The sequence below is a fragment of the Pristiophorus japonicus genome, chromosome 3, assembly GCF_044704955.1.
Source record: "Pristiophorus japonicus isolate sPriJap1 chromosome 3, sPriJap1.hap1, whole genome shotgun sequence".
Classification (NCBI taxonomy): domain Eukaryota; kingdom Metazoa; phylum Chordata; class Chondrichthyes; family Pristiophoridae; genus Pristiophorus; species Pristiophorus japonicus.
The window spans coordinates 73,363,859-73,391,158 of NC_091979.1; the positions used below are offsets into that span (position 1 = coordinate 73,363,859).

At 43.1% G+C, this 27,300-nt stretch overlaps 1 protein-coding gene across 1 annotated transcript in view; it reads left to right on the top strand.

Moving 5' to 3' along the window:
- Positions 1-27,300, top strand: part of LOC139253997 (inactive dipeptidyl peptidase 10-like) — a 963,662-nt gene that overhangs the window by 88,588 nt on the left and 847,774 nt on the right. Inside the window, exon 3 of the mRNA XM_070873609.1 lies at positions 14,799-14,913. Coding sequence (XP_070729710.1) covers positions 14,799-14,913 — 115 coding nt within the window. The remainder of the gene's footprint in view (positions 1-14,798; positions 14,914-27,300) is intronic.

Here is a 27,300-nt window from a genome sequence, read left to right on the forward strand (position 1 = left end):
TTAAAAGCAATGTGTACTCTCTAGATTTTAAAAAGGGCACCCAGAGGAAGGGTGTTTAATATACTAAACAGAAGTTGTTTTTCCCAGTATAAATAATTCATTAGCTTGTCTCAGTAATCAGAAAATACCTCTTGCCTTACTGTGTTGGAAAAACCCTTTGATCATTGTCTGTCTGTCTGTACAGCTGGGGTTAAGAATAGAGACATAGACTGGAATTTTCCCCTTAAACCAATGGATGGATTTGGAGCATGGGGGAGGTTAAAGTGTTACAAATGGGATTCCCAACCTGATCCCGCCTCCAACCCGCCCAATTGCAGTTTTGCCAGAGGCGGAACGAGGGCCGGGCAGCCATCCCACTCCCAGGGAGCGGTACCTTAATTTAAATATTGTGAATGCTGGGGCCTCAGCTATTGCAATCTATATTAAAGACTTAGATGAAGGGACTGAGTGTAACATATCCAAGTTTGCTGATGATACAAAGGTAGGTAGGAAAGCAAGCTGTAAGGAGGATGCAAAGAGGCTGCAAAGAGATATAGACAGGTTGACTGATTGGGCAAGAACATGGCAAATGGAATACAATGTGGGGAAGTGTGAAGTTATCCACTTTGGTAGGAAAAACAAAAAGCAGTGTAACGTCTGTAGCTCCACACTGTGGACTCCTGTGTTACTGCAGCCAGTGCTGTTTATAATAAAGAGACTAGGTCACCTGACAAGGAGACTTCTGGAAGCTTCTGCCATCTTAAACGCTGTGTGTGCTGTGTGCTGTCTGGAAATATCACAATGGCGACGACAATGGGATTAAGCGGATATAACAAAGCTGCAATTTAGAAACATAGAAACATAGAAACATAGAAAATAGGTGCAGGAGTAGGCCATTCGGCCCTTCGAGCCTGCACCGCCATTCAATGAGTTCATGGCTGAACATGCAACTTCAGTACCCCATTCCTGCTTTCTCGCCATACCCCTTGATCCCCCTAGTAGTAAGGACTACATCTAACTCCTTTTTGAATATATTTAGTGAATTGGCCTCAACAACTTTCTGTGGTAGAGAATTCCACTCTCTGGGTGAAGAAGTTTCTCCTCATCTCGGTCCTAAATGGCTTACCCCTTACCCTTAGACTGTGACCCCTGGTTCTGGACTTGCCCAACATTGGGAACATTCTTCCTGCATCTAACCTGTCTAAACCCATCAGAATTTTAAACGTTTCTATGAGGTCCCCTCTCATTCTTCTGAACTCCAGTGAATACAATTTCTATTGGTGGAGGATTCAGCCAGCCGACAGAGAGATTTTGAGAGCTTCTCTGTTTTGATTAACAGCTACAAATCCGAGGTAAATTACAAGCATACTTGTTTGAACTGCCAGAGTCCAGATGGCCTTGCCTATGGGGGAAATAGGGCAGTTGGGGGAGTTTCAATGTGACTGTGAAAGTTTTAGAGCATATGTGGATCGGTTGGAAATGTTTTTCACCGCAAATAATATCATCAAAGTCCCCGATGATGAAAGCAATAACCGGGTGCTGTTGGAGCGAAAAAGGGCTATTTTTTCTTAACTGAAGCAGGGCCCGAGGTGTATGAAACCCTGATAAATTTGCTTGTGCCTGACAAGCCAAAGGACATAACTCTGAAGCAGATTCTAACTAAGTTAGAACAGCACTACAGCCCCGTGCCCTTGGAAATTGCTGAAAGATATCATTTCGGAATACGAAATCAGAAGGCCGAAGAAAATATCAGTGAGTAATTGTAGCATTAAAAAGGCTATCTATTCAATGTAATTTTGGAAACTTTAGGACCGAGTATTGTGTGACCGCTTTGTTTGTGGGATGAAAAATGATCTGATCAGAAGAAAGTTATTGACAACGCCTAACTTGACTTTTGATTTAGCTTGTCAGACAGCTATGTCAATGAGCATGGCCAACCAATATTCCCGAGAATTTCATAATATTTTCAGTCGGCGGACAACCGAGGTGAATCGCCTGCAGGTTCAAAGTAAAAAGCGATTGGGCCCCAAAGTCTCAGAAACTGGCAATGGCAACAGAGTATTGAAGTTCTGCTATTGGTTCCTGGGACAACATATTGCTCAAAATTGTCCATACATGAAGGCAGAGTGTTTCTTCTGCAGGAAAACTGGGCATCTTGCGAAGGCATGCCGACTGAAGGGTAAACCGGCTTTCAAAGCTATGAATAGAAATCCCCAGAGACCTCATAGCATGGAAGAAAAACAATAGGATGAGGAGATGTTAGAGCTAAACATCATCAGGAGCATGAGGTTAACGGATAGTGATTTGAAAATTATCATAATCCACATAGATTTTGCAGGACTCAAGATACCCATGGAAATTGACACTGGTGCATCCATGAGTTTAGTACCGGAGTCGCTATACCTCGACAAATTGCGTGATTTCCCACTGGAGAAATCCAAGATAGAGCTGCGAGGCTACTTGGAAGAGAACATTCCTGTGGTAGATCATATCACGTATAGTAGTGGCATGAGACAAGCCTGCCTTACTAGGAAGAAATTGGTTAGGATCACTGAAGCTGGATTGGAGTGAGATATTTTGTGTTGAAACAAGATTTGCATCAAAGGATGATGTCATCAAGAATTATCCGAAGGTGTTCTGCGAAACAGGCAGTCCAATCCAAGGCTTCAAGGTGAGTGTCAGGGTACAGAAGGACGCTAGATCGGTTTACCTCAAGCCACGCTACGTACCATATGCACTCAAGGAAAAAGTTGAGCAAGAACGCAAAAGACTAGAGACTAAGAACATTATTTCTAATATAGATCGATGTAATTGGGCTACACCCATTGTTGTTGTCGTAAGGTAAGATTGGGTAGTGATTATAAAGTAACCGTAAACCAGGTTCTAGAGGGTAATGTCCCCAATACATTGCCAGATATAGAAGATTTGTTCACAACACTGACAGGGGGGCAGCTTTTCTCAAAGTTGGATCTTACAAATGCCTACTTACAACTTGGACTAGATGAGGAGTCCAAGTCATGCTTGACTTAAATACTCATCTAGACCTATATCAATTTAATAGGCTACCATTTGCAGTGTCTTCCGTCCCTGCCATATTTCAAGGGGTGATGAACCAGATTTTGCAAGGTAGTGAAGGGGTAGTATGTTACTTAGATGACATACTAATTTCAGCACCAAACAGGCAAATTCATAATAATATATTGAATGAAGTCCTCAAATGGCTAGAGAAGCACAGGGCATGGGTGTCTGCTTACAAGTGTGAGTTATTTCAAAACTCAGTGGAGTACTTAGGGTACAGAGTAGACAAAGATGGTTTACATCCAGCCAAGGGAAAGTTGACTCCCAAGAATGTCACTGAACTTTGATCATTTTTGGCTCTTTTGAACTATTATGGGAAGTTCCTACCAAATTTGGCTACAGTATTACATCCACTGAATGAACTATTGAAAAAACAGGTCCATTGGAAGTGGTCAGAAGAATGCGATACAGCATTTATGGAGTGTAAAAGCAAATTGGTGGAGACCACCATGTTAGTTCACTATGACGTATCTAAGGAGATCAAGCTAGCATGGGGCAGTGATCTCTCATGTATTACGTAATGGGGAGGAGAGACCAATTGCTTTTGCTTCACGCACTCTCAGTGCAGTGAGCGTAATTATGCGCAAATCGAAAGGGAAGCTTTGGCATTAATTTTTGGGGTCAAGAAGTTCCACAAATACTTGTATGGTCATAAGTTTACCATTGTTACACACCATAACCCCCTGACAGCAATCCTCCATCCAAAGTCCCCAGTTCCAACATTAGCTGCAGCCCGAATGCAGAGATGGGCTTTGATTTTTCAGCATATACATATGATATTGAATACAGACGATCAGCTGATCACAGTAATGCTGATGCTATGTCTAGATTGCCTTCCCCATCACAAGTTACACCCGATAGGGAAGAAGTGTTCTATTTTTCATACATTGATGAACTATCAGTCACAGCTGAAGGGATTGGTAGAGCAACCAAACGTGACCCAGTTATGTCAAAGCTGTATGATTATATTGTAAATGGCTGGCCAAACTGGGTACCAGACAAAGCTATTCGTCTATTCTTCATTCGTAGGAATGAATTATCAGTCGATAAAGATTGTACCATGTGGGATGCAAGAGTGGTTATACCAAATAAATTCAGGTCCAAATTATTAGGAGACCTCCATGACCAGTACCTGGGAATGTGCTTGACCAAGAGGTTTGGACACACATACTTATGGTGGCCATGTCTTGATAAAGATAGAGAGTACATCATCATGTCAATCGGTAAGCAAGCAACTACCATCAGTACCATTACAGCCATGAAAATGGCCTCCCAGGGTGTGGCAAAGGCTACATATTGATTTTGCTGAGCTAGTAGGACAACAATTGTTCATTATGATTGATAGCCATTCGAAGTGTGTCGAGGTGTTTCCAATGTGGAAAATAACAACAAGTAAAACATTAGACATTTTATGAAGATTATTTTCTTCATTTGGCCTCCCTGAAGAAATTGTTTCGGATAATGGACCACAATTTTGGTCAGAAGAATTTGCACAGTTCACAAGCAAAAATGGTGTGAAACATACCAAGATTTCACCATAACACCCTGATTCGAATGGTGCAGCAGAGCGCACTATACAATTGTAAAATGCGCCCTCATCAAACAGATGTTGGATCCAAATCCAAAGAAACGACAGTTGTCATTGGACCACAAATTGGCTAATTTCCTAATTACGTATCGTAATACTCCTCACACAACTACTAGTAGAACACCAGCAGAGTTATTTCTCAAATGGCAGCCACGAACCAGATTCTCGTTGTTAAAACCAAACTTGGCACAGTCCATAGAAGAGACACAATTAAGACAGAAAGAGAATCATGATAGAGGTAGAGTAAAAGAGAGAAGTGTGAAATTAAATCAGAAGGTGAGAGTGAAGAACCATCACCATAAATGGTTAAAGTGGTTACTGGGAAGAGTGGTGAAGATATGTGGTCCTCACACACATTTGGTCAAGATGTTCATTAATGGACAGGTTAGGTTTGTTCATATTGATCATACTTTACCTACAGACATGGAAGTAGTTGAAGGTGGGAATGATTCAATTATTTCTGACACATCAGATAGTTTTGATACACCAGTTGCATATCCTACATCCAATGTACTGGAAGCAAATTCAAGAGAAAGTCAGAATTTAAGTCTGAGTCCGAGTCAGGCAGACAAACAGTCTAAAGTTAGAGAGTGTTCAAATGGAAATCAAGGGCATCCCTTGGAGGAAAACTTCCCTCAGGATCAGCCTCAAATGAGTTTAAATTCAATACCATGTTTAGAAGGTTCTGTTCAAGAGCGAAGATATCCTCTTCGAAACAGAAAACAAGTGGTTAAGCTTGATTTGTAAATATGGCAAAATAAGTCCATATTCTTTTGTTATGTATAACCATTATGTATGATGATTGTTATAATAACTTCTTCATTAAGGAGGGAGAAGTGTAATGTCTGTAATTCCACACTGTGGACTCCTGTGTTACTGTAGCCAGTGCTGTTTATAATAAAGAGACCAGGTCACCTGACAAGGAGACTTCTGGAAGCTTCTGCCATCTTAAAGGCTGTGTGTGCTGTGTGCTCTCTGGAAATATCACAAGCAGAATATTTGTTGAACGGTGAGAGACTGGGAAATGTTTGCATTCAGATGGACCTTGGTTACAGCAAGTTAACATGCAGGTACAGCAAGCAATTAGGAAATCAAATGGTATGTTAGCTTTTGTTACAGAGGGATTAGAGTATGAGTAAAGGAATCTTACTACATTTATATAGGGCATTGTTGAGGCCACACCTGGAATACTGTGTACAGTTCTGGTCTCCTTACCGAAGGAAAGACATAATTGGAACAAAGGTTCACTAGACTGGTTCCTGGGATGAGCAGATTGTCCTATGAAGAGAGATTGAGTAGACTAGGCCTATAAACCCTAGAGTTTAGAAGAATGAGAGGTGATCTAATTGAAACATGTAAAAATTCTTTAGGTGCTTGACTGGGTTAATGCTGAGAAAATGTTTACCCTGGCTGGTCACAGTCTCAGAATAAGGGGTCAGCCATTTAGGACTGAGATGAGCAAAGTTTTTTTGTTCAAAGGATTGTGCATCTTTGGAATTCTCTACCCCAGAGAGGTGTGGCTGCCAGTTGTTCAGTATATTTAAGACAGAAGTTGATACATTTTGGGTAATTAAGGGATATGGGGATAGTGGAGTTGAGGTAGAAGGTCAGCCATGATCTTGTTGAATGGCAGAGCAGGCTTGAAGGGCCAAATGGCTCACTCCAGCTCTTATTTCTTATGTTCTTATGTTCTAATGAGGCTGGAAGCCTCTTTATTCCTCTCCACTTTGTTTTTAACTGTCTGTGGATGTGTTTCACATAAGTCATGAAACCTGGCAGTTAAACAGAGATGGAAATTGCTGCATCCAGAAGGTAAGTGGCTTTATACCTACCTCCTGGATCCAGGGTCCCTCCCTAACAAAACCCCTGTGACCTCCTGCACAATTCTTAATACTTTTCTCTAGCATATGGGAGGTGTGTAACTACATAGAGTAAATGGTGAAGGGAATGCTAAATATTCAGTCGACAATCACAATCTTTTTCTCATTTCACCCTTCGCAACTGCTATTACTATCTCTCTCAATATTTTCAACATTCCAACTTCCATTCCACATCCCTTTTAGACCAGGCTTACAACTCACACATTTTAGCTTTTTAATGAACATCTCAGCAGTTCTGAGACAGTGCATTCCTACAGAAACTTTAGGGCTAAAAATTTGAGTGCACCCTGTTTGGGGCCAGTAATACAGAAGTCTCACCTCTCGCGAGAAATTGGGGTTACCACCCCTCATATTCCTTTCTGGGGCGGACAGTTCAGCACTGAACTGCTACGCACTGGGAACATTTTCTGTCTACTATCTTTTTGTCTCTGCAGACACACATTCTCCAGTCCCTGCTCAATCTCCTCCCAGCTCCTGTTTACAATTTCTTTGGAAAAACTATAAGCTCTCCCCTTACTTTTAATCTAGTCAGAAATTTTTAAAGGGACCAACTTGGTCGAGAAACCGTCTATATTGTCTGATTCAATCCGATTCCCGAGATCGCGATTCCCAGGAGCTAGTTATACCCACTGGCGATATTAATTCATACTCACAACCTGCATATTCATTGGTCGAGTTCACAGCATCAAAATCAAAGTCACGGTACCAAATGTTAAGCAATCTCCTTTCTCCTCTGGTTCACAACAACATGTTTCGAGTAAGCACGAGACTTCGTAGCGAAGTATACAGAACAGACTTTATTGATGTACAGAAAAGTGATCGGCCTTTAACTGTGTACAGAGACTGACTTTACCGGTTTCAGTATCTTTCAAGTACACACTGAAATACTGTTGAAAACCCTGCTCCTTTATACACCATATTTTGACTACATTAAAGGAAAATGTCAAAATGACACATCTATTTCCCCAATATTCTGCAAACAGAATAGGGGGAAAATTTGAGGTCAGGAGCTTCCTTCGTATTAACGCAGCCGACCCGAAAGAAATCTACGAAACTACCTGTTGGTCCCGAAGAAATGTACAATTCTGGTCTGGGGCCTTCATTTTCTGCGCAACATACGTGAATCCACGTACGGACGTCTATGTTGGAATCACGTGGGCGTGGACCACCAATCACTATCCAGTATTCTCATTGATAATAATGGGAACTTCGTTACTATCAATGAGGATAACCTCCTAAAACACTGAAACACAGCACAATAAATAAAAAATATCTCACCTATTTAAAATTAATTGATATTAAATATAATTAAATGTTTTAGAAAATAAATATTTTTTTGAATTTCTTTTTAATGTGTTTAATAGGGTTAAAAATAAACTTAACTTAATGGGCAGGATTTTTAGTATAAAAATGAGTGATTCAATTTAATTTTTCTATGTTTCAAACGTGTTACACTGGTAAAAGTAAGCTATGCGCCTGCTTTGACCAGGCGTAAATGTTTGAATGTGTTTCGCTGGACATGAGTTGGGCAACTAGCTCAATCTCTCCTGCGCAGATGTCCTTCTCCCGGGGATCTGTAGAAGAAATGTTGACAGGTCGGAGAATCGGATTTTGCGAGGCCTCGCCGGGTGCGTGCGCACTTCGTACGGACCTGGCAAGACCGCAATTTTCGACCTAATATTTATGTAAACAGTTTGCAATTGTTTACCTTTGAATATTTCCCTTAAACAAAACTTCCTTTACCTATTGTTGTCTTCAGCAAAATGACTCAGTTACTCCTGTTTTATTGTTTACTTATTTCCTTACACAAGCACTTTACATATCAGAAGACAAGCCATGCTTTCTCCTCATGACACTTCAATATCTTTTAGTTTATATCCGAAAGCCTGCTGTATTAAATACAAAAGTTCGACTGTTAACCCATAACTGCCCATGATAAGGCCGGCCATGATCCTTCAGTGGACAGCCTCAATCCTCTCTCCATGCCCCCTGCCAATCCCCTGTCGACACCACCGCAATCCTTGGTCAATCCACTTTCCCCCTCTCCCGATACCTGCCGATCCTCTCTTTTCCCCCTCCCCTGATGCCCAACACCTGACGATCCTCTCGCTCCCGATTCTCGACCCCACCGCGATCCCTTGTTGATCCACTCTCCCCCTCTCCCTATACCTTCCGATCCTCTCTTTTCTCCCTCCCCCGATCCCTGACACCTGATGACCCTCTCCCCCCCCCACCGATTCTTGATCCCGGCCGATCCTCGACCCCGGCCGATCCTCTCACCCTCCCGATCCCAGACTGTTTGCTGACCTCTAACCCTCCCGTGATCCCACCCCCGGATCCCCTCCCCTTGCTTCTGAAGCCTACCTACCCACAGCCAGCCAAAACTCTCAATTTGGCTGGCTATGGACGGGAAACCAAGACCCCGCATTCAAATCATGCCATTAGAGTCTGCTATTAGAGTCGGCAGGGCCTGCGGGAAATCTTGCCTCCCGGGTTTCCCACCCGCCTTGGAGGACCCCCGCTCCCAAACCACCTCCCTGGAGAAGATTCCGTCCACAAACACCAAAAAAGCAATCTGACCTTTGGATAATTGGATGCTGCAAAAGGAAAAGGATTTTGGAAAAGGAAGAGGATCTGCCTGGGTTGTAGCTCAGAATGACAACGACTTAGGGGTTGAAATTAGTTCTCATTGTGCCTGTTTTTCAGGCAGAAAAAGGGGGCAAAAAGCACCAATATAGGAGCACAATGCCCATGCCTGATGTGCACCTGCGTTAAGGGCGTTGCCATATTGGTCAAGATAGTTTTGCAGGCAACTTGGGCAGCTGCCTAAAATGGGCGTTCGATCCCTTACATATGTAACGGTCCCCTTGCAGAAATATTTGGTTGCTGTGCTTGGGACACTTCACTGGACCCAGTGGCTGCAAATTTTATACAAAATCAATCATTGCTCTGGAACAACATTCATCTTTAGAAAAGGGATAGGGAGGTGCAACTGATGCTGGCAACTTACCCGAAAACTGACCCAGATGAATTTTCTAATTAGTCTGTTTAATTCAAGCTAGACAGGGCACTGAAGTGTGTTAGTGTAGCATGTTCAATATGTTTTGTTATTTCAAGGAGATAAGCTGTATTGATTGAACTAAGTGAATCTGATCATAAACATTTCTCCATACATTCAACTTGTTGCGGAATAAAGCAGCGCAATGGCTTGAACCAAGCCTTACCTTATCTACTAATAAAAACAGAAAATGCTGGAAATACTCAACAGATCTCAGCAGGTGTAGTTCTGACGAAGGGTCATCGACCTGAAACACTCACTCTGTTTCTCTCTCCACAAATGCTGTCTGACCTGCTGAGTATTTCAGCATTTTCTGTTTTTATTTCAGATTTCCAGTATCCACAGTATTTTGATTTTTGTGGTACCTTCTCTACTGTTGCCTTTGGAGCAAAGACACGGAAAGCCAGATCTGGTCACAAAGTTGTTCCATTGTTATACCCCCAAGCCCCATTATCATAAAGTAGATACTGGGCAGCGTAACTATCATAAAAGTGATTGATGCTACTGAACTCAAGAAGGTATCTACAACAGATCCAAATTAATAGCAGACAGCCCTCACCTCCTTAGGATATCCCAAAGTGCTTTACAGCTAATGAATTACTTTTAAAGTAAGTCACTGTTATTATATAGGCAAACGTGGCAGTCATTTTGCATACAGCAAGTCCCATAAGCAGCAATAAGATAATGACTAGTTAATCTCTTTCTTTGGTGATGTTGGTTGAGGGATAACATTTGCCCAGGACACCAGACGAACTTCCTCCCTGCCAACCTTTAAATAGTGCCATTGGATCTTTTATGTCCACCTGAACAGGCAGTGGGACCTTGGTTTTACATCACAGCAAAAAAGACTGCAGCTCATTGCTGCACTGAAGTGCCAGCCTAGCTTACGGCTAACATCCTGGTGTGGGCCTGACCCCACTGCCTTCTGACTCACAGACAACTGTGTTGCCACTGAATCAAGCTGACACAGTTAGGACCTTAGTATCCAATTTACACTACACAAGTTCAGCACTGCTATGAAGTCAATACCACTTTGCACTGATGCTAAACTTGCAGTGTAAATTAACTCTTTGTTAGGTTTTCTTTATATTCTGTCAACTTACTGAGTTTTAATTTTTTTCAGGTCCAAAGATAGAGTATTATGATTTATAAGGTACAACAGTGTTTTGAAAACATCTTGCTGGGCTTGTGCTCTTTCTACAGCACTATGCTAATATAGTCGACATCATATTGCCCCACAGACCAGAGCAATAGTATAATCTATTAATATTTTTTTGAATATCTGATAAAGCTTTGTGGTAATCTAGGTTATTTGCTTGGTGGAAATTGTTTAAGCTGAGGTTGCAACCTCCACACGGTAAAGTAGTACCAACCAAAATCATTTTAAAAGTAGGCCCTGAAATTCCTGGGGTCACAATCCCAAAGGCGTCCTCCCACGCTGATCTTACCAGACATTATGGCATCTCTGGTGCCTAGCTGCCACATGCGGCCAAATACCCAGCCTGGCATGCCCCCTACTCCTGACCCTCGCCATATCCTTCTTGCCCCCTTTTGCAACTATTTATTATGAACATTCCAGCCATTTCTTTGGAAATCTTTTCTGTTTCCCTAGCCTGGAACCCATCATTTTGGGCCAACCTGAAGGTTGCTATGCCTCAACTCACTTGGCTTAGAGATACTCTGCTTCACAGCTAAGTCAGTTGGGCAGGAACTCCTGGTATAGGGAGTCCCTACTCCTGACTCTGCGCCCAATGACATTATCATCATCATAGGCAGTCCCTCAGAATGAAGGAAGACTTGCTTCCACTCTTAAAATGAGTCTTTAGGTGGCTGAACAGTCCAATACGAGAGCCACAGTCCTTGTCACAGGTGGGACAGATAGTCGTTGAGGGTAAGGGATGGTGGGACAGATTTGCCGCATGCTCTTTCCGCTGCCTGCGCTTGATTTCTGCATGCTCTGTGCGATGAGACTCGAGGTGCTCAGCGCCCTCCTGGATGCACTTCCTCCACTTAGGGCGGTCTTTGGCCAGGGACACCCAGGTGTCGGTGGGGATGTTGCACTTTATCAGAGAGGCTTTGAAGGTGTCCTTAGTAATGCTTTCTCTGCTCACCTTTGGCTCATTTGCCATGAAGGAGTTCCGAGTATAGTGCTTGCTTTGGGAGTCTCGTGTCTGGCCTGCAGACAATGTGACCTGCCCAGCAGAGCTGATCAAGTATGGTCAGTGTTTCAATGCTGGGGATGTTGGCCTGGTCGAGGACGCTAATGTTGGCGCATCTGTCCTCCCAGGGGATTTGTGGGATCTTGCGGAGACATCGTTGGTGGTATTTCTCCAGTGACCTGAGGTGTCTACTGTACATGGTCCATTCTCTGAGCCATACAGGAGGGTGGTTATTACTACAGCCCTGTAGACCATGAGCTTGGTGGTAGATTTGAGGGCCTGGTCTTCGAACACCCTTTTACTCAGTTGGCCGAAGGCGGTGTCGTCATCAGTATCTGCTCTTGTTGATAGGAGGCTCCCGAGGTATGGGAAATGGTCCACACTATCCAGGGCCGCGCCGTGGATCTTGATGACTAGGGGGCAGTGCAGTTCGACATGTGCCTTATACGGGAGCATGCAGAATCTCCATTAGTTTTAGCTGAGAAGGTAATCTGGTGTTCCAGCAGACAAACAAAATCCCAGAGAAATAATCTCCCCCAAGTGTTCAATTTACTTCAACAAAAAATGAAGAAATACACGTATAGTTAATTAAGCTCCATTCTACATTACAATCTAAAACATATATAATTTTGAAAATTACCTGTGTTAACTTCAAGGTTTAGAAGAATAAATCTGAGATATATTATGATGACCCATAAGAATAATTTGGAATATAAATCTTCATCGGTCCTCACTATTTATTGGGTTTATCATGTTTTAAAACTACGTTGTGAAGAGTGTTAAATAAAATTAATCAATTGAAAAGATTAACTTATTGATGTAATTAGTTCTAGTGATGTTGGAGACAGCATTAGGCAAGGCTTGTATAATGTACATTAAGGAAGTTTGCATTTTGATCATTTTCTTCCATGAATTTTCAAAAGAAAAAAATAGTTCCAGTGATTATATAACAAGTGATTTGCTGTCTCCCTGATCCACTCAGAAATAGTCCTTTTTAAAGTCATAGAATCATATACTACAGGAGGTAATTCAACCCATCGTGTCTGTGCAGGCTCTTTAAAAGAGGTATCCAATCAATTCCACTCCTCTGCTCTTTCCCCATAGCCCTGCATTTTTATTTCCTCTAGGACTCTATTGCAAAATTGTACTCGGACAACAAATCACATTACGTGCAATAATTGTAGAAATTGATGGAAGGTTTCATATAATGTTGTGCTATACCAGATTACTTGGCCTAACAATAATTTATATAACATATTAGAAATCTTCCTACCGACTATTTGCATCATTTATTCCACAATCCACATTTATAATGTAACCTCCTCTGTAAAAGTGTCATGCTGTAATTACACCTACCCACCAGGGAGGCACTGCCGCAGGAGGCTGTAATGACAGTTTTACAGAGGCAATTTCCATTAAAAAAGTGGACATAGGAATTCAGAACAATTGGTATATAAAAGTGAGTACAAAATGCTGACTGAATTATGCCTGTGTGCCCTGGTCCACATATCCTCTGTCCTTTAATCCCGTTTCACCTGAAGACTGCATTTGATCCAGACTTCCCATGCGCAACACCATTGTATTGTATGCAATGTAATACCTCTGCAGTGTTTCATTCATCAATTTCAGTTCAGTTTCGAGCCTTCAATTTAAATAATTGAGTTGAGTGTGAATTCCATATTGAGTAAACCGAACTTCTACTTATGTGGATTTCTCAGTAGCTTAGTTTGGAGCTTGTTAAACAAGGTGACAGGTTTCTATGTAAGATACCCAGTTGACCAAAATAAATATATACCTACACGCTCTGCAGTATGACAAGATCACAAATTTCAGTGTGCTTCTAGTGGTATCAATTCCTTTCCTAAATCAGTAGGGATATGAGCTATATTTTTCATCTATTTACTATAAATGGATGATAAATTTAACCCTATATATATAGTCTATTGTTTCTTAATTAGTATCATAGCATTTAAATAAATTAATAGCGTGACTACAGATTTGTAGATAGAGGTGGCCTGATTAGATTTGAGCAGTTTTATAATATGGAGCTGTTTAGCCATTTATTTTTTGAGATATTCTTCATATTGTTCTCAGCAAATGTGATGAAATTACCTCAAAGCATATATGCCATTTAATGAAACTTCGAGTCCTACTGAGAGCAGGAAACATCTAAAGGGAAAGCTACAAGAAGACTGAAATATATCCCTGTTTGTGATGGACAGAATTATTCAGAACCAATATTATATGGTATTCATGTTATTCATAGGGTATTCATTAAAAAATGTTTTGCCTTACTGTTATTCAGCATTGGGCTTTACAAAGTTATTTTCTGGAAGATATATGATATATAGTATGTAGAATTTTGAAGCTGATAAAGCCAGTATCAAAAATTAAAAATTTGTGGCTTATGAAAATGTGACTCAAATTATCTTGAAGGAAACATCCTTAAAATTGCTTGTTTTTTTTTCATTGAACGTATGCTCCATTTATCTTGCTTCCCATTTTCCTCTGTAATGTTGTTCCATTCCATTGAGTTTCCCTCTACAGCCAAGAGGGCAGATGCTCTGTAATGTGCATTTTTCCAAAGTCCATACCGGTACTGATCCACAGTTGGCTGATGGGGGTATAGATCAGCAACGTGTGACTAGTCCTGAAAACCTTTCCTAACCATTGATAAGGAGCAATTTTGTGAGAGCCATTCAAACTCTATAAACTGAGGTGTTCAATCACAATATAAAGAGTTTTAAATAGTCTCACTTCTGTTAGACTGGATTCATCACCAGTAATAAGCACACATTGCTTAAAGGCAAGAAAAATCTAATCATTATTATAAGTTTTGTACTTAAAGAAACAACACAGTTGTGAAAAGCAAGCAGATATTTCAATTTTAGCTTGCCCTGAAGTGTGTGCAAATTTGAGTAATTAAATGGAGTATGAAAATCATTGTGATGATCAGCTCTGCAATGAATTCTTAATGCTTGTGTTTTTCACATTATGAATAATTTGCTATGATTATGAAATTTCAGTGGTAAAACCTATTATTTCTGCCTTTGTAGGAGATAGGAGGTGGAAGCCCTCCCCAGAGAAACTGGAAGGGAATTGCTATAGCACTGCTGGTGATCCTTGCTGTGTGCTCTCTCATCACCATTTCGGTCATCCTTTTAACTCCAGGTAAACAACATATTAATTTATATATCGTACCAGCTGAAAGCACTGAATAGATAATTTGTTCCTTTTAATTCTGCCATCGCTGTTCAAGAATCATTTTGGGGGGAAAAAGTGTGTTGTTGCTTCTGAGTGTACATTGCAGCAGCTTCCTTCAACTGCACTACTACAGGAATGAGGTTCCATTTACAACAATACTGGTATGTAATATGATGTACAGCTAGTGAATAGCTGAACTGGTCTAAAAAACATGAAAACTCTTTTCTAATGTATTCAATACAAATTATACATAGCAGCATCCCCATCTGTAATGTTTCGCAGTAGGGACCTGAAGGAAGCCTTTGTAATATAACTGCTTGGCTATGGTCTGGCTAACTAACAGAAAACAGAGAGTCGAGATAAATGGGTCATTTTCAGGTTGGCAAACAGTGACAAGTGGGGTGCTGCAGGAATTGGTGCTGGGTCCTCAACTCTTTACAATCTATATTAATGATTGGATGAAGGAACCGAGTGTAATGTAGCGAAGTTTGCTGATAATATAAAGATGGGTGGGAAAGCAAATTGTGAGAAGGACACAAAAAATCTGCAAAGGGATATAGACAGGCTATGTGATTGGGCAAAAAATTGGCAGATAGAAACATAGAAAATAGGTGCAGGAGCAGGCCATTCGGCCCTTCGAGCCTGCACCACTATTCAATATGATCATGCAACTTCAGTACCCCACTCCTGCCTTCTCTCCATACCCCCTGATCCTTTTAGCCGTAAGGGCCACATCTGACTCTGCTTTGAATATATCCAACGAACTGGACTCAACAACTTTCTGTGGTAGAGAATTCCATAGGTTCACAATTCTCTGGATGAAAAAGTTTCTCCTCATCTCGGTCCTATATGGCTTACCCCTTATCCTTAGATTGTGACCCCTGGTTCTGGACTTCCCCAACATTGGGAACATTCTTCCTGCATCTAACATAGAAACATAGAAACATAGAAAATAGGTGTAGGAGTAGGCCATTCGGCCCTTCGAGCCTGCACCACCATTCAATATGATCATGGCTGATCATGCAACTTCAGGACTCCATTCCTGCTTTCTCTCCATACCCCTTGATCCCTTTAGCCGCAAGGGCCACATCTAACTCCCTTTTTAATTTATCTAACGAACTGGCCTCAACAACTTTCTGTGGTAGAGAATTCCACAGGTTCACAATTCTCTCGGTCCTAAATGGCTTACCCCTTATCCTTAGACTGTGATCCCTGGTTCTGGACTTCCCCAACATTGGGAACATTCTTCCTGCATCTAACCTGTCCAATCCTATCAGCGTTTTATATGTTTTTATGAGATCCCCTCTCATTCTTCTAAATTGCAGTGAATATAAGCCTAGTTGATCCAATCTTTCTTCATATGTCAGTCCTGCCATCCTGGGAATCAGTCTGGTGAACCTTCGCTGCACTCCCTTAATAGCAAGAATGTCCTTCCTCAGATTAGGAGACCAAAACTGTACACAATATTCAAGTTGAGGCCTCACCAAGGCCCTGTACAACTGCAGTAAGGCCTCCCTGCTCCGATACTCAAATCCTCTCACTATGAAGGCCAACATGCCATTTGCCTTCTTTACCACCTGCCCTACCTGCATGCCAATTTTCAATAACTGATGTACCATGACACCCAGGTCTCATTGCACCTCCCCTTTTCCTAATCTGTCACCATTCAGATAATATTCTACCTTCCTGTTTTTGCCACCAAAGTGGATAACCTCACATTTATCTACATTATACTGCATCTGTCATGCATTTGTCCACTCACGTAACCTGTCCAAGTCACCTTGCAGCCTCTTAGCATCCTCCTCACAGCTCACATTGCCACCCAGCTTAGTGTCACCTGCAAACTTGGAGATATTACATTCAATTCCTTCGCCTAAATCATGAATATATATTGTAAATAGCTGGGGTCCCAGCATTGAACCTTGCGGTACCCCACTAGTCACTTCTTGCCATTCTGAAAAGGACCCGTTTATTCCTACTCTTTGCTTACTGCCTGCCAACCAGTTCTCTATCCACGTCACTACATTACCCCCAATACCATGTGCTTTAATTTTGCAATTAACCTCCCAAAAACTACCCCTAATCTCTTGTGTGGGACCTTGTCAAAAGTCTTTTGAAAGTCCAAATACACCACATCCACTGGTTCTCCCTTGTCCACTCTACTAGTTACATCCTCAAAAAATTCTGGAAGATTTGTCAAGCATGATTTTCCTTTCATAAATCCATGCTGACTTGGACCGATCCTGTCACTTCATTCCAACTGCGCTGCTATTATATTTTTACTAATTGATTCCAACATTTTCCCCACTACAGATGTCAGGCTAACCAGTCTATAATTCCCTGTTTTCTCTCTCCCTCCTTTTTTAAAAAGTGGGGTTGTATTAGCTACCCTCCAATCCATAGGAACTGATCCAGGGTCTATAGAATGTTAGAAAATGACCACCAATGCATCCACTATTTCGAGGGCCACTTCCTTAAGTACTCTGGAACATCAGGCCCTGGGGATTTATTGGTCTTCAATCCCATCAATTTCCCTAACACAATTTCCTGACTAGTAAAGATTTCCTTCAGTTCCTCCTTCTCGTTAGACCCTCGGTCCCCTCGTATTTTTGGGAGGTTAATTGTGTCTTCCTTAGTCATATGCGGTCCCTCGAACAAGGATGACTTGCTTCCACGAATTCAGTGTTTTGATGAAGGACCCGATGTTCCAGTCCTGAACTCCAATTGAGGGTGTGAAAGATGCCTGTGCGTGGATTTTTGTTAATGTGGGGTGGCCGTTGCACACCAGCCGCCACACGGGCTTGACAGAGTTAGGTCTTGGTTCAGTGTCAAGGGTTAACTAAGATGACTGGAGATCTGCTCTGCTGCACGGACCTAGCGCGCGCACATATCGAAGTGTAGGCTGGCCCGTGCTGCCCTTGGGCCCTTGGCTCTTCTGGGCCCCGTACCCTCATTCGCCGCACCTTCGCCACAAACACTCGCTGCTCCTCCACCCCGACCTTCCCACTCCTCTGTACCTGGGCTCTGCCGATGTTCCTGCCCACGCTCCAAAACGGCGACCAAGGTTTTGAAGACATCACCCAGTCGCTCATCTCAAAATCCTTGGAGCAGCTGGCGCTGGAGGTTGAAGTGGTACGACGCTCCAACTCTTTTATAGCCCAACCTGCGGAGCTGTTCTCTCGCAGGTCGGGGGGCCACGATGTCCCAGGCCAGCCGCTCCAGCTCTTTTATAGCCTGACCTTAGTGAAGACAGAATCAAAGTATTTGTTCAATTTGTTCAATTGGTCTGCCATTTCTTTGTTCCCCATTATAACTTCACCTGATTCTGACTGCAAGGGGCCTACATTTGTCTTCACTAATCTTTTTCTCTTCACATATCTATAGAAGCTTTTGCAGTCAGTTTTTATGTTCCATGCAAGCTTACTCTCATACTCTATTTTCCCCCTCCTAATTAAACCCTTTGTCCTCCTCTGCTGAATTCTAAATTTCTCCCAGTCCTCAGGTTTGCTGCTTTTTCTGGCTAATTTATATGCCTCTTCCTTGGATTTAACACTCTCCCTAATTTCCCTGGTTGAGTCACCTTTCTTGTGTCATTTTTACGCCAAACAGGGATGTTCAATCCCATCAGAATTTTATATGCTTCTATGAGATCCCCTCTCATTCTTCTAAATTCCAGTGAATATAAGCCTAGTCAATCCAGTCTTTCTTCATTCCTCAGTCCTGCCATCCCGAAAATCAGTTTGGTGAACCTTCGCTGCACACCCTCGATAGCAAGAACGTCCTTCCTCAGATTAGGAGACCAAAACTGCACACAATATTCAAGGTGTGGTCTCACCAAGGCCCTGTACAACTGCAGCAAGACCTCCCTGCTCCGATACTCAAATATTCTCGCTATGAAGACCAACGTGCCATTTGCTTTCTTAACTGCCTGCTGTACCTGCATGCCTACCTTCAATGACTGATATACCATGACAGCCAGGTCCCGTTGCACCTCCCCTTTTCCTAATCTGTCACCATTCAGATAATAATCTGCCTTCTGGAGTATAATGTGGGAAAATGTGAAGTTATCTACTTTGAGAAAAGCAAATTATAATTTAAATGGAGAAAAATTGCTAAGTGCTGCAGTACAGAGAGACCTGGGGATCCCTGTGCATGAAACACACAAAGTTAGCAGCAAGTAATCAGGAAGGTAAATAGAATGTTAGCCTTTATTGTAAGGAGGATAGAGTATAAAAGCAAAGAAGTCCTCCTACAACTGTACAAGGTATTGGTGAGGCCACACCTGGAGTACTGCGTACAGTTTTAGTCTCCGTATTTAAGGAAGAATATACTTGTATTGGAGGCTGTTCAGAGAAGGTTCACTAGGTTGATTCCAGAGATGAGGAGGTTGACTTATGAAGATAGGTTGAGAAGGTTGGACCTATACTCATTGGAGTTCAGAAGAATGAGAGGTGATCTTATTGAAACGTATAAGAGATTATGAGGGGGCTCGACAAGGTGGATGCAGAAAGGACATTTCCATTCATAGGGGAAACTAAAACTAGGGGACATAGTCTTAGAATAAGGGGCCGCCCATTTAAAACTGAGATGATGAGAAATTTCTTCTCTGAGGGTTGTAAATCTATGGAATTCTCTGCCCAGAGAGCTGTGGAGGCTGGATCATTGAATATATTTAAGGCGGAGATAGATAGATTTTTGAACGATAAGGAAATAAAGAGTTATGGCGGGCGGGCAGGTAAGTGGAGCTGAGTCCGTGATCAGATCAGCCATGATCTTATTGTATGGCGGAGCAGGCTCTAGGGGCCAAATGGCCTACTCCTGCTCCAATTTCTTATGTTCGTATGTTCTTATGTTACAGATTATGCTTGTTGCTGGTGTGCATTCCCCTGGGGTCACACCATTAGCTTTGCCATAACACTCATAGAATCCTTTCCCTGCGTTGTCACTACTTCTGCACCGAACTACCATTTGATCTCAGCATCACATACAAATAAGTCTCACCATTTTTGGTATGTGGCCTTTCTGGCAGTCGGGCACAGCCCCCTATAAATCTATCATTAGCTTTACCAGATCAGTTACAAATTCTATGATGTACTGTATTTTGCATTTAGCTCTTTCTGGTACAAACCACTCAAATTAAATAAAATGCATTTCATCAAATTTGCGATGAATCCAGATCGTTCATCAATACTTCCAGCAGCTGAAAGGAAAATTGAAAAAATTCTCAGTTCCAAGTTTTCATTAAAAATCCGTGGCGTGGTGCACCTATGGTTATGAAAGCCTCATTTTGGCTGAGATCTACACAACTTAACAGAACAAAGTTTTCTTTTGACTATACCTAATTGGATCCAGATTTGTGCTCACTCTTGCCCAATTGCTGACATCCACATTTAAATGGCTTTAAAAAATATGGAATTACCAGAACAACTGTACATTTCAAAACTTGATGCTGTATTATTGTTAAATACAGATGTCAGCTCAGACTTGAAATTGAAGTAACTGGCTGAATTTTCAGGCCTCCCTGAAAATGGTAGGCAAAGACCGTTGTGGTCTCAGCAAAGGTCCCGTAGACTGACTGCAACCCCTCAGTAAGGCCATAGACCCATTAAAATGTTAATTGGGGACCTATAACATACATGACCCCGATTGGCATTTTTGGGCTGAACTGGTCAGACCATGCACAGCACATATTCTAACAAGTATCAGCCTGGCAGGTTTCCAGAGGTATTTTATTTTGGTGGAGCCGGGGGAGCTCCTCCAGGCTCCACAAAACCAGCCTGGGTCATTCCCACTTGGACTCCTCTCCCCTCCAGACATTAGGATCCTCCCTTTTTTCCTACCTGCTTGCTGTCTGGAGGCCGTCTGGGCTGCTCCCAGTGGGCTGCCCCAGGTGCTCAAACTCCAGTTGTAGGCTCTTGCCCCAATGCTAATGATGCCAAGCCCTTCAAATGGATTGGGTCTTAATACAGGATTATTGGGTGGCACACTGGCATATTCCACTGGCCAGCCTCTCAAAGTCCATTCAAGAAAAATCTACATCAACCACTCTGAGTCAGTATTTTAACTCATGTTTAAATGTCTGTTATATGAAACTGAACCCCACTGAATGTTATTTAATAATAATGGATATAATCCAAAAAGGAAAAATTATAATGGGGAATAAGGAAATGGCAGGGACATTAAATGAATACATTGTATCCGTCTTCATGGAAGAAAAACAAAAAACATTTTGGAAATAATGGGAACCAAGGGTCTAATGAGAATGGGGAACTTAAAGAAATTATTATTAGCAATGAAATAATACTGAAAATCCATTTGAAAATCCAAATACATTACATCCACTGGTTCCCTCTTATCTACCTTGCTAGTCACATCCTCAAAAAAATCTAATATATTTGTCAAACATGATGTCCCTTTCATAAATCCGTGTTGACGCAGCCCAATTACATTATGATTTTCTAAGTTCCCTGTTACCACGTCCCTAATCATAGATAATGGCATTTTTCCTATTACTGATGCCATCCTGACTGGTTTACAGTTCCCTGTTTTCTCTCGCTCTCCATTTTTGAATAACAGGGTTACATTAAAGTAAGTTGTGAGGAAGACACAAAGGGATATAGACAGGTTAAGTGAGCGGACAAGAACATGGCAGATGGAATATAGGGCTCAAGTTTCGGACCCCCGCTAGAACGGCGCACATCAGAGAGGCCCGCCTAATTTGTCGAACAAAAATTGCGCCGAGTACTTACCACCCGATTCTCCGATAACTGTAGGTCTGTTTCCAGCTCGTCGCGACACAGCAGGAGCTGCTGGGGGCGGAGCTACAGCCCTGCGCCAAAAACAGTGCCGGCAGCTGCGCACGTGCGCAGTGGAGGCTACGCGCATGCGCGCAGTAGCTCCTGGCTGTCCCAGTGCGTCCTGTCTCCGGGCAACGACGCTATCCCTGGCCAAAGGGACGTCACCCCTATCTCGGGCTAAGTGGCCTGACACATTTTACCTCGTCGGCGGCGGGGCCCGCCCGCCCGGCATCTCGCTGGGGGCGGGCCCCGGAGGACTTCGGGCGGGGCCCGCCCAGCTGCCCTCCCTCCCGTTCAGTCCCGCTCCCTACCCCCCCATTCAGCCCTCATCCCTCACCCATGTTCAGCTCTTCCCCGTCCTCTCTGCCCCCCCTCCTCCCCCACTCCTCTCTCTCTCCCCTCCCCCTCTCTCTCCCTCCCTCCCTCACCTCTCCCCCCTCCCCTCTCCCCCTCCCTTCTCCCCCCTCCCCCTCCGCCCTCTTCCCCTGTTCCCCTCCCCCTCTTCTCCTCTCTCCCTCTCCTCCTCCCCCTCCCCCTCTTCCCCTCTCCTCCCAACCTCTTCCGCCCTCTTCCCCTGTTCCCCTCCCCCTCTTCTCCTCTCTCCCTCTCCCCCCTCCCCCTCCCCCTCTTCCCCTCTCCTCCAAACCCCTGCCCCCCTCTTCCCTTCTTCCCCCTCCCCCCTCCCCCCCTACCCCTCTACCCATACACCCCTCTACCGCTCTCCCCCTACACCCCTCTTCCCCTCTACCCCTCCCCCCCTTACCCTCTTACCCCCTCCCCCCTCTTGCCTCTCATCCCTTCCCCCTTCTTGCCTCTCCCTCCTTCCCCCCTCTTCTCCCCTCCCCTCTCCCCCCTCTGCCACCCTTTGCTGTCAGAAACACAGAGAGACAGAGAGAGAGACACTGGGGAGAGGTGCGTTCCAGCATGCTGTTGGAGGGCTCCCGGTGCTGCAGTAGGTGAGTAGAAAGTTAAGTTTTTATTTATTAATTGATTTTTTTTTATTTTAAAATTTTTTTTGATTGATTTATTGGTTGATTTATTGATTTATTTATCATTTATTATTGATGATGGCTCTTTATTTGTAAAAGTGAAGTGTTTAATGCTTGTAAAACCCCTTCCGCACCCCCCCCCCCGCCCCCCCCCATCTTTTGTTCCCTACGCCTGATTTATAAGTGTAGGCAAGGTTTTTTTGAGTGTACAAAAATCTACACTTACTCCATTCTAAGTTGGTTTGGAGTACGTTTTCACTGCCTAAAATTGCAAAATAAGCGTAAGTGACTGGACATGCCCCCTTTTGAAAAAAAATCTGTTCTACAATGAAACTATTCTAACTCACTAGAACTGGAGCAAACTAAATGCCGAGAATTGCAATTTCAAAGATGCTGCATTCTAAACTAGTTGCTCCAAAAGAATAGGAGCAACTCAGTCCGAAACTTGAGCCCATAATGTGGAGAAATGTAAAGTTATCCATCTTGGTAAGAAAAATAGAAAAGCAGAATATTTTTTAAATGGTGAGAGATTGGGAAATGTTGGTTTTCAGAGGGACCTGGGTGTCCTTTTACACAAATCACAGAAAGTTAGCATGCAGGTACAGCAAGCAATTAAGAAAGCAAATGTTATGTTAGCCTTTATTGCAAAAGGATTGGAGTATAAGAGTAAAGACTTCTTACTGCAATTATATAGGACCTTGATGATACCACACCTGGAGAACTGTGTACAGTTTTGGCCTCCTTACCTAAAGAAGGATATACTTGCCTTAGAGAGAGTGCAACGAAGGTTTACCAGACTGATTCCTGGGATGGGGGGATTGTCCTATGAGGAGAGATTGAGTAAACTACTCTTATATTCCTAGAATTTAGAAGAATGAGAGGTGATCTCACTGAAACTTATAAAATTCTTAAAGGGCTTGACAGGGTAGATGCAGGGAGGATGTTTCCTCTGGTTGGGGAGTCTAGAACCAAGGGTCACAGTCTCAGAATAAGGGGTTGGCCATTTAGGACTGAGATGAGGAAACATTTCTTCTCTCAAATGGTTGTGAATCTGTGGAATTCTCTACTCCAGAGGGTTGTGGAGGCTCAGTTGTTGATTATATGCAAGACAGAGATCAATAGATTTTAGATATTAAGGGAACCAAGGATATGGGGATAGTGCAGGAAGGTGGGTTGAGGTAGCAAATCAGTCATTTTTACAGAGGGTTACGGAGGATATCCAGCTCAGAAACAGGCCACTCTGCCCTATCAGTCCATGCCAGTATTTATGCTCCACTTGAGCCTCCTCCCGTCTTTCCTCATCTAACTCTATCAGCATAACCCTCTTTTCCCTTCTCCCTCATATGCTATCAAACAGCTCCTTAAATGCATCCATACTATTTGCTTCAACCACTCCCTGTGGTTGCAAGTTCCACATTTTCACCACTCACCGGCATTTTCACCACTTACCAGGGGAAGGCACCAGCAGTAAGGTTCATGGCACCATGGGTGGCTCTGCCGCACAGAAGGGCGGGAAAAAGAGTGGGAGAGCTATAGTGATAGGGGACTCTATTGTAAGGGGAATAGATAGGAGTTTCTGCGGCCGCAGAGCATTCTGGAGAGGGAGGGTGAACAGCCAGTTGTCGTGGTACATGTAGGTACCAACGATGTAGGTAAGAAGCGGGAAGAGGTCCTACAAGCTGAATTTAGGGAGCGAGGAGTTAAATTAAAAAGTAGGATCTCAAAGGTAGTAATCTCTGGATTGCTACCAGTGCCACATGCTAATCAGAGTAGAGGAAGCAGGATAGTTAGAATAAATACCTGGCTTGAGCAGTGGTGCAAGAGGGAGGGATTCAAATTCCTGGGACATTGGAACCAGTTCTGGGGCAAGTGGGACCTGTACAAAAGGGATGGTTTGCACTTGGGCAGGACTGGAACTGATGTCCTGGGGGTAACATTTGCTAATGCAGTTCGGGAGTGTTTAAACTAATATGGCAGGGGGATGGGAACCTATGCAGCGAGACAGGGCGAAGTAAAATGGAGTCAGAAACAGATGGTAGAAAGGTAAAAAGCAATACTGGAAGGCCGAGTAAACAAAGGCAAGAAACAAAAAGGGCCACACTACGTCATCATTCTAAAAGGGCAAAGGGTGTTAAAAAAACAAGCCTGAAGGTTTTGTGTCTTAATGCAAGGAGTATCCGTAATAAGTTGGATGAATTAACTGTGCAAATAGATGTTAACAGATATGATGTGATTGGGATTATGGAAACGTGGCTCCAGGACGATCAGGTCCGGGAACTCAACATCCAAGGGTATTCAACATTCGGGAAGGATAGAATAAAAGGAAAAAGAGGTGGGGTAGCATTGCTGGTTAAAGAGGAGATTAATGCAATAGCTAGGAAGGACATTAGCTTGGATGATGTGGAATCTATATGGGTAGAGCTGCAGAACACCAAAGGGCAAAAAACGTTAGTGGGAGTTGTGTACAGACCTCAAGACAGTAGTAGTGATGTTGGGGAGGGCATCAAACAGGAAATTAGGGGTGCATGCAATAAAGGTGCAGCAGTTATCATGGGTGACTTTAATATGCATATCGATTGGGCTAACCAAACTGGAAGCAATACGGGGGAGGAGGATTTCCTGGAGTGCATAAGGGATGGTTTTCTAGACCAATATGTCGAGGAACCAACTAGGGGGGAGGCCATCTTAGACTGGGTGTTGTGTAATGAGAGAGGATTAATTAGCAATCTCGTTGTGTGAGGCCCCTTGGGGAAGAGTGACCATAATATGGTAGAATTCAACATTAGGATGCAGAATGAAACAGTTAATTCAGAGACCATGGTCCTGAATTTAAAGAAGGGTAACTTTGAAGGTATGAGGCGTGAATTGGCTAGGATAGATTGGCGAATGATACTAAAGGGGTTGACTGTGGATGGGCAATGGCAGACATTTAGAGACTGCATGGATGAACTACAACAATTGTACATCCCTGTCTGGCGTAAAAATAAAAAAGGGAACGTGGCTCAACCGTGGCTATCAAGGGAAATCAGGGATAGTATTAAAGCCAAGGAAGTGGCATACAAATTGGTCAGAGATAGCAGCGAACCCGGGGACTGGGAGAAATTTAGAACTCAGTAGAGGAGGACAAAGGGTTTGATTAGGGCAGAGAAAATAGAGTATGAGAAGAAACTTGCAGGCAACATTAAGGCGGACTGCAAAAGCTTCTATAGATATGTAAAGAGAAAAAGGTCAGTAAAGACAAACATAGGTCCCCTGCAGTCAGAATCAGGGGAAGTCATAACGGGGAACAAAGAAATGGCAGACCAATTGAACAAGTACTTTAATTCGGTATTCACTAAGGAGGGCACAAACAACCTTCCGGATATAAAAGGGGTCAGAGGGTTTAGTAAGAAGGAGGAACTGAGGGAAATCTTTATTAGTTGGGAAATTGTGTTGGGGAAATTGATGGGATTGAAGGCCGATAAGTCCCCAGGGCCTGATGGACTGTATCTCAGAGTACTTAAGGAGGTGGCCTTAGAAATAGCGGATGCATTGACAGTCATTTTCCAACATTCAATAGACTCTGGATCAGTTCCTATCGAGTGGAGGGTAGCCAATGTAACCCCACTTTTTAAAAAAAGGAGGGAGAGAGAAAACAGGGAATTATCGACCGGTCAGCCTGACATCAGTAGTGGGTAAAATGATGGAATCAATTATTAAGGATGTCATAGCAGGGCATTTGGAAAATGGTGACATGATAGGTCCAAGTCAGCATGGATTTGTGAAAGGGAAATCATGCTTGACAAACCTTCTGGAATTTTTTGAGGATGTTTCCAGTAAAGTGGACAAGGGAGAACCAGTTGATGTGGTATATTTGGACTTTCAGAAGGCTTTCGACAAGGTCCTACACAAGCGATTAATGTGCAAAGTTAAAGCACATGGGATTGGGGGTAGTGTGCTGACGTGGATTGAGAACTGGTTGTCAGACAGGAAGCAAAGAGTAGGAGAGTAGGAGTAAATGGGCACTTTTCAGAATGGCAGGCAGTGACTAGTGGGGTACCGCAAGGTTCTGTGCTGGGGCCCCAGCTGTTTACATTGTACATTAATGATTTAGACGAGGGGATTAAATGTAGTATCTCTAAATTTGCGGATGACACTAAGTTGGGTGGCAGTGTGAGCTGCGAGGAGGATGCTATGAGGCTGCAGAGCGACTTGGATAGGTTAGGTGAGTGGGCAAATGCATGGCAGATGAAGTATAATGTGGATAAATGTGAGGTTATCCACTTTGGTGGTAAAAACAGAGAGACAGACTATTATCTGAATGGTGACAGATTAGGAAAAGGGGAGGTGGAACGAGACCTGGGTGTCATGGTACATCAGTCATTGAAGGTTGGCATGCAGGTACAGCAGGCGGTTAAGAAAGCAAATGGCATGTTGGCCTTCATAGCGAGGGGATTTGAGTACAGGGGCAGGGAGGTGTTGCTACAGTTGTACAGGGCCTTGGTGAGGCCACACCTGGAGTATTGTGTACAGTTTTGGTCTCCTAACTTGAGGAAGGACATTCTTGCTCTTGAGGGAGTGCAGCGAAG